This window comes from Prosopis cineraria, unplaced genomic scaffold (genome assembly GCF_029017545.1).
Source record: "Prosopis cineraria cultivar Desert tree isolate PC_DT_omini unplaced genomic scaffold, ASM2901754v1 PC1, whole genome shotgun sequence".
Classification (NCBI taxonomy): Eukaryota; Viridiplantae; Streptophyta; class Magnoliopsida; order Fabales; family Fabaceae; genus Prosopis; species Prosopis cineraria.
In genome coordinates this window covers 43,754,728-43,762,992 of record NW_026555332.1, presented here as the reverse complement: position 1 = coordinate 43,762,992, position 8,265 = coordinate 43,754,728, and the positions used below count along the sequence as shown (strand labels likewise).

Sequence of the window (8,265 nt, the reverse complement as noted above, 5' to 3'; positions counted from 1 at the left end):
TCTCTTCCCCTCTAGAAAATCGCTCGCCCTCCTTTATCTCTTTTTAGAAAAATCCCCCAGGAATCTCTCTATCTCTCCGTTATATTGAAGACAAAAATCATACCTGGTTAGCGTGAATCTGCAAACTCTGACTTAATTTGGCTTCTCCTTCCTTATACAGCGCCAGATTTTATTTGCAGAGTCAGCCTTCTTCAGTCTTGTCTCTGATCCTTCCTGTTCTTGCTAAATTTCTTTGTCTAATCTTGAAAGCAAATGTAGGGAACGGCCTCCTGGAGCTTGTGTATGAGGTGAGAGGTGCTTGCGTGCCGAACTCTGCCTTCTGATTGCAATCATGGAGAATCAGGAAGAGAAACGCCTCAACCCCTCTTCTCTGCATGCATGACTGGCGTTCGTCACCCTGAATGAAGGACCAGGAACTGAAGGGTTAAACGCTGGAACCCCTCGCGTTTAAACCTTGGTTTTTATTTTTTTTTAAACTATGACTCTTTTTTTTAATTTTTTTAATTATGTTTATTAATTTTTTGGTCACATTTTCAATTTAAAAGCACAACACCAAGAATGAAAGATCTCATCTCAAATTTAGATTTTTTTTTCTTTTTAAAGTTTAACGGGAATTTTTTTAAATTAATTTTAAGATTTTGCTTAATTTGTTTAACTACCATTTTTAAATTTTAATTTTAAAACAAATATTATATAGAATAGAATATCTTTTCTTAATCTTAAATTTTCTTACTTCTTGAAATTTAAAATAAAACATTATTTTTAAAATTTTGTAAATTAATTATTTTAACTAACTAAAAAAAATAAAATCCTAACTAACAAAAGATTATCAAGGCTAAAAATAAAATCAATCCTTATTTAATTTTTTTATCTTTTCATTTTATTTATATCATTAAATTTTATTTTTTGCTAAATTTATTATGCCTATTGTATTTAAAAATGTTCGGACAAAATACAGTGTTTACAAATTCAAATATCAATTGTTATCTATAAGTTTTATTTCAAGATTCACAACTTTTTTTAATTATAAGAATTCAACAGTAATTCACAAATTTATATTTGCAATCTTGATATTCCTCAAATATTGCAAACATCAATTGTCATTCACAAGTTTTGTTTTAACATTTACAACTTTTTTTTGAATTGCAAGAATTCAATGACAATTCACAAGTTTGTATTTAAAATCCTAATATTCTTCAAGTGTTGTAAATATCAATTATCATTCATAAGTTATGTTTTAAGATTTACAACTTTTTTTTTTAAATCACAAGAATGTAATAGTAATTTGTAAATTCGTACTTGAAATCTTGAACTAAGGGTAATTTACTCATTTATATTAATTCTTTAATGACAAAAAAATTTCTAAAATTTTTTAAGGAATTACAGTATTTTGAGGGATCAAAATGTTATTTACATAATTCAAAGATATTTTGTTATCATTTTTCCTTTTTAATATCCATGGTTATGGCGTCCTTAGTGAAATTTTTGCTTTACAAATTGTTATAATTGCCGTAAATATTAGATTAAGTTTATGTTTATAAAATTTCATAACTCTTAGATTTTTTATATTTTATATGTCAAGTTTATCTTTAGCATATTTATAGAATACAATTGTATATACTAAAATTTAAATTTAAAATTTTATGATAAGCTGATTTCACTCTCGTGATTAGTTGAATCAAGTGATGAAACTTTATAAATAAAAATAATATGACACACATGTTTTATGTGCAAGTGAATAAGAATCAATCGACCTTTCCCTCCAATTATCTCATTCCAAGTATCTCTTATTTTGTATAGTTTTGTAACGAAAGGTCGGCAGCCAAACGCATTTTCATGGAAAGTCAAAAGCAAAATGAAAAATATTCACATTGGCCTTGCCAGCGTTGACCGATGCATTTGAAACATCTTGGCGCGGACAAGATTATTTCAATAATGACTTGTTATTGTTCCCATGACAAATTATATGAATGTGACAAAAGTGAAATGCATGTGGATGGTATGTTTGGATGGTGTTTGGCCAAAAAAAAAAAGATGGTATAAAAAGTTGGGACAAGAGAAAATAGATGAAAATGGGAAGAGAGAAAGAGAGAACTATAAAAATAAAAATAAAAACTTATATATTTAGCCTTTTTAATTTAATCAAGACATGAAAATATTTTATAAATTATTTATTTTATAATAAATTATTATTATTAATATTATTAGCACATTAAAATTAATTTGTTTTGATTTGATTGGATAAGAATATATTAAATATATAAGACTACGTACATAAGTTTTGTCCTAAAAATAATAAAATTTGGATTCATGAGTGACCTAAATTCACCAACTTAATGAGTGTTTTTATCACAACTATTAAATTTCATCAATGTTTAATATTTTAAAAAAATTCAAAACATTCATCACGTACTCTCTATCTCCTCTAATGCTCTAAAAAAATTGAGATTTAATGTTTTTAAATATCATATGACAAAGATTCTAACAATAATTTAATTTAATTGAATGATTGTTGTTGTGTCATATGAGACAATAATTAAATGAGTGAATTTGTGCTACTCAACAGATCCAAATCCAAAATAATGTCACATTCTTTGTGTTTCCAAATCCATGTGAGACTTTTTTTGAATTAAAATAAATTAAAGGCCAAACTCATATTTAAATTAACATGATTAAAATATTTTAAAATCAAATTAGTTGGCATTTTTTTCTTTTATTTTTCTATTCTAACATCAATATTTTGAAAAAAATATTTTTCTATTTCCTTTTTAAAAATAAAGTGTACAACCATTTAAAATAAAATATAATAGCCTAAAAAATGGATACATTTCTATTTTTCAAATGAAAGAAAAAAAATATCCTATTCAATTAATGCTAGATTGTTTCAAATTAAACACCAGACACGGCATGCGCATATAAACTTGGAGGTTCGAGCGTCATTGAAAGATATAGTTGAAAATATAAACCAATCTAAATTATATGAGTTAGTTTGTATGAGTTGAATTACGTTTAATTTATTTTTATATATATTAAAATAGTCTCAACTCAAGCCAACTATTGAAAATCAAAGGTTAAATGGGCTAACTTATTTTTTTTTATTTTCTTTCAATTTAGTTTTCATGAATTTTTTAAAAATATATTTAAATAATGACTTTCAATTTAATATTCCTTCATAATTCATTTTAGATATATCAAAATATTAATTTATAATATGTGTAAAAGATATATGAATTGATTTAGTTAAAAAAGTCATGTTCAATATAATTTATATCTACAAAATTTCCTCTTTTCTTTTTTTAATTTTTAAAATAATATGAGTAAAATGGATCAATTTTAATACATCAAGATTAATCTATACGGTTGACAAGTTATGTAATCTGAGTTATAAAAAACTCGTTCTCATCAGAGTCGATTTTTTGATCCAACCCAATTATTATGATCAATTATTTGAGTCAATTTATATAACTCAGGCTCATATTTCGAGCTCCAATGAGAGGTCGGTTTTGAGGGGAGGTGATGGAAAGATGGCGCTGGTCCCACCGTGGAGCTAATTCAGAATGAAGGCTTTATCTTCACTTTTGCTTCCATTAGATCTTACTCAGTGAAGAAGATTATCGGCGGGCATGAAATCAAATTTTAAATTCAAAGTGTATATCAAAAGCAAAAATCCGGTATGTAATAAAATTTTTAGTCTCTTTGCCTTTGGTTATTAATTTAGTCTGTCAAAATTATTTTGATAATCAAAATTAATCTCTTAAATTTTTTTCACAAAACTATCATATCAGTCCTCTAAATTTTCAAGCATAAATTGACTTTTAAATTAACGTGATATTTTAAAAATTTTGATGACTTAATGTGTATATTAAGCGAGCTTAAAAAAAAAAAGCCAGTCTTTCACAAAGTCATATAATTTCTTTATTTTTCTTATCTTCCCCTATTTGATGACTTATGAAAATAAAAAAAAAATAAGAGAAATAAAGAAATAAGATGACTTAGGAAAGTTAGCTTGTTTTCATTTAATCAGAGATACATGTCAAGTCACTAATATAGATTACATATTTTAACATGATAACTTAAGAAAACAGGAAAGATTATTGTACGATGAAAACGACAATGATTGAAACTTTAATTCTATAGTATTAAAATCAAGGTTAAATCCACTCATTGAATTGATAAATTATTAAACAGCCTTCCCTGGTTCAATAAAATTCTTCATTTAAACAGGATTTTGACTATTAACTTTTGATTAAACAATTTAATTGGTTCAATGTTTTGCCCGATTTTGAGTACTTTTCTTAATTCATCCAACTCTTACATGAATCTAACATCCTAGCCTCTTAAGTCCCCATATCGTTAAAATCAGCGCTGAAAGGGGAGAAGAAAATCAGACAATATCACGCTAACAATTAACCCTTAAAATATCAAGTATAAACTTCCTTTTTGGCGGAGTCAAACATGATAAATTAGGAAAGAAATCACCGTGTCATCGATTGTTTCTTATGATGATTGTTGGGTTCAGCACCCAAAAAAAGAAAAATAATAATAATAAAAGCAGGCTATGGGGGCAGTTCTTTAGTGAAGATTACAAAAAACATGGATAGTGGCTTTTTCAACCAAAAAATACATCACAGAAGATAGTGCCCCAGTGCCACCATTGTTGTTGGTTTAAGTTGGATAGAAATTTCAGTAATGCTACCAATAAGGATTGAATCTAATGAAAAAAAACTAGTCTTTCATAATGTAATGAATTAATGTTCAAATTTTTTTAAGAGAAATATTTATATTTAATATTCAATCATCATATGAATAAAATGGAAAAAAATTGTTATTAAAAGCAATACTGCCTCATCGTTTAGCTAATATTTGAATCTAGTCCTGTAATTAAAATGTTTTAAAATCTATAGGACTTTCAATAGCTGCAATCTTAATTCATCAAGATCTCACATCTTAGCTTTTTGATAACATTTCTTAGTTTAAAAGTACAGCCTGGAGATAGATGTGGAGGACAAACCTGCTTCCAATGCAGTCAAACATACATGACATGTTAGGGGAGAAATTGTGGTGTCTTAAATGCCATTTAAGATTAAAGATTTTATAACATATATAAATTTGTTAATTACGTAAATACTTGTTATCAAGTAAATTCCGCCTCATGCTTCGTCGAAACGAAAGATATGATAAAATTGTTAACAAAATTAAGTGTGCCTGGGAACCATGGGCAAAAAGTTTTGTTTTTGGCCCCTTAATCAAAGTATTTCAAAATCTCCAAGTCTCTATAATTGAAGCCTTGACATATTTCTAGTCACCATGCCATCAAAATTCAAAACCAAAATTGAAAGGGAATAAAGAGGCTGAGCACATTACATTAACAATACTATCACATAGTGTAAGTTAAGAGTTGTCTAATTATTCAAAATGATAGAAATGAAATAGATTCATGAATGATTCACAATTTCATAAATTAAATTATTCTTTTCTTCATAAACATGATTCATTTATTTCTTTTTCACATCTTGATTATTATATTTTTATCTTTATATTTATTTAATTTATTACATTTCCTTCCTTTCAAGTGACCAAACAACTCTTTGGTAGTAAAGGCATTGGAGTTTTTTGCCACATAAAAGAAGGTAAAGTCTAATTTAATCTTATTTAGCCATTTTGTCATTTTCAACATTTGAAAATTACCGTTTCTTGCACATGACATTGGACGATATATAATAATTTAAAACTGTTCTGACAGATTTAACAAAAAAACTGTCTCGACAATTCTTGTGAATTTTGAGAGATGATTTTAAAATTTAGAATATAATATATAATTGCTCTAGCTTAAGGTGAATTAAGTTATTGAGAGTAATTAAAATATAGCCTAAATTGTAATGTACCCTTGTTTTCAAGGGTAGGAGATAATTAAGTTTTGACCAACTCTCTCTCCATCCTCATCTGTTTTTCTGCCTTCTTCTGATCTCTCTATTCCTCCTCTAGTATCCCATTCTCAGAAAATACAGACCCAGCAAAAATGAAGCATTTTGAAGCCAATCTTGAAGCTTTTTAGTTATAGCTGCTCCCCTCGAGCTCAACTCAGATCACTTGTGAAAGAAGCCATGAAGGAATTTTCCCCTTGCTTTGGAGAAAGTGACGTTGAGGTCGTTGAATCGTCCTTCTCAAGCACCACAAGAGCATCACAAAATGTGGCTACCTGTGTCTATCAAAGTGAATCACAAGGTTGTTCCTGCTTGATCACGGTATCATGGACCAAAAATCTCATGGGTGAAGACCTGAGTGTTGAAATGGACGACTCAGGCAATCAACGCCTCTGTAAGATGGAAATACAGCCATGGTCGTTCTCAACGAGAAAAGGCTCCCAAACTTTACTGGTCGGTACTACCAAAGTCGACCTGTTTTGGGACTTAACATCTGCTAAATTGGCTTACGGACCAGAGCCATTGGAGGGGTTTTATTTAGCTGTTGTATTCAACCAAGAACTGGTCTTACTCCTGGGCAATCTGAAAACCGAGGCCTGCAAGAAGATAGAAGCTGACCCTTCTCAGTGTGCTACTGTTTTAATTGCCAGGAGAGAACACATATATGGGAAGAAGTGTTACAGTGCAAAGTCTCAATTTCGTGATAAGGGGCAAATACATGATATAACAATTGAGTTTTGCTTTGACACAATTGTTAGAGGGCCTTGTCTTGTGATTGAAGTTGACAAAAAGATAGCGACGCAGGTAAAGCGACTGGACTTGAAGTTCAGAGGCAACAAAACCATTTGGGTCGATGGCTTTCCCGTGGAAGTGATTTGGGATGTTCATGGTTGGCTCTTCGGGAACGATACAGGCAACGCAGTTTTTATGTTCCAAACTCACTTCTCGTTGCAGAAGATGTGGGCATGTCAATCTGATGAGAATTCTCCTGCTGTGACAAAGGCTTATACCCACCAACTCCAGGAACAAACCCAGATCATGCAAGTTCGTGACTTTTCCCTGATTTTGTTTGCTTGGAAGAAGGAATAGTCCATTGGAGGATTTGTATCTCATTATTGAGAGTAAAAAACTGAACTTTTTAGACCCCATGTCTCTGTAATGCCGTGATCTTTTGGGGGAAATTTTCCTTAATTAGTTCGCATTGAATTTTATGTATCCGTTGTTTTGTTCTTCGTCTTTTTTTATCTGGCATTATAAACTCGTGCCTTCATCTGACTGCTACTATGAACTTCGTTTGTTTGCCGTATTAGAGTGTAATTTTCCGTCTGGTCGAGTGAAACTCGTGATTTAAGTCTTCAAGAATCAGTTTCTGCGCTTAAAGAACTGGGAGGATGAACTAGGTAGAGACTTGCGGGCATTCGGTCATTTGGGGTTAAAAATTATTAACATATATGTTTGAGAAAATATCAATAAAGACTCCATGACTAGACTTATTTTAAATTAAAGGTCTTAGATTTCTTTCTGAAATATCACCGGAGTTTAGGGATCTTGATTTTAATTTTTTTTTAAATAACAAAATTGCCTTTCTTTTAAATTAACATTAGAACCGTCCTACTTTATTTATTCATTTTTCTATTTTACTTATTTATTTATTTATAAAATGTTATTCATTACTCTACTTTATTTGTTCATTTTTTTAAAATAAAATCAAGTAAAAATCCGTCAATGAACAAATAAAATAAAACAATGAATAATAATTTATAAATAAATGAATAATATATAGTATAGAACTAAATAAGTTGTCTTAAGATGATTTGAATACTTGAAACAAAATCATATGAAAATAAGGTAATGAACAAATGAAATAGAGCAATTTTAATATTAATTTAAAAGATAGCCAATTTTGTCATTTTCTTCAAAAAATTTAATGTCAGATCAGGACCCCTAGACTTAGTGATATTTCATAAATTTAGGGGCTTAATTTAAAATAAGTTTGTTAAAGGATCTTTGTTCATTATTTTTTCTATATTTTTTAAAATTTATAATAACTCTCACAATTAGAACATTAATATATTTACATTATTTCTTTTAGAAGTTTGAAATTTGAGATTTTTTGAGTATCATGTGATAAAATTTCTTAATCAATAATAGTTATTGTATCATGTAAAACATTCATTAAATGAGTGAATTTAAGCTAATCACTAACTTCAAAACCTTTGCCAGATTTGCTTCCCCCCTTTCTCCCAGGACATGCATGGAAAATAAGCACGAGCTACTGATGTTTGTTTTCTATTTCATTTCTTCGTTCATATCACTCGCGCACAGACAAAGTTCACGTTTG

At 29.2% G+C, this 8,265-nt stretch overlaps 1 protein-coding gene across 1 annotated transcript; it reads left to right on the top strand.

The window, feature by feature from the left end:
- The first annotated feature begins 6,104 nt into the window (after window positions 1–6,104).
- LOC129310224 (uncharacterized) lies at window positions 6,105–7,013 on the top strand. The gene has a single exon (XM_054952072.1). The coding sequence runs from the start codon at window positions 6,105–6,107 to the stop codon at window positions 7,011–7,013; it is 909 nt and encodes a 302-aa protein (XP_054808047.1).
- The last annotated feature ends 1,252 nt before the right edge of the window (window positions 7,014–8,265 follow it).

What these genes read in the sequence shown, in the direction of transcription:
- LOC129310224 (XM_054952072.1), top strand. Translation starts at nt 6,105, where the DNA reads ATGAAGGAATTTTCCCCTTGCTTTGGAGAAAGTGACGTTGAGGTCGTT.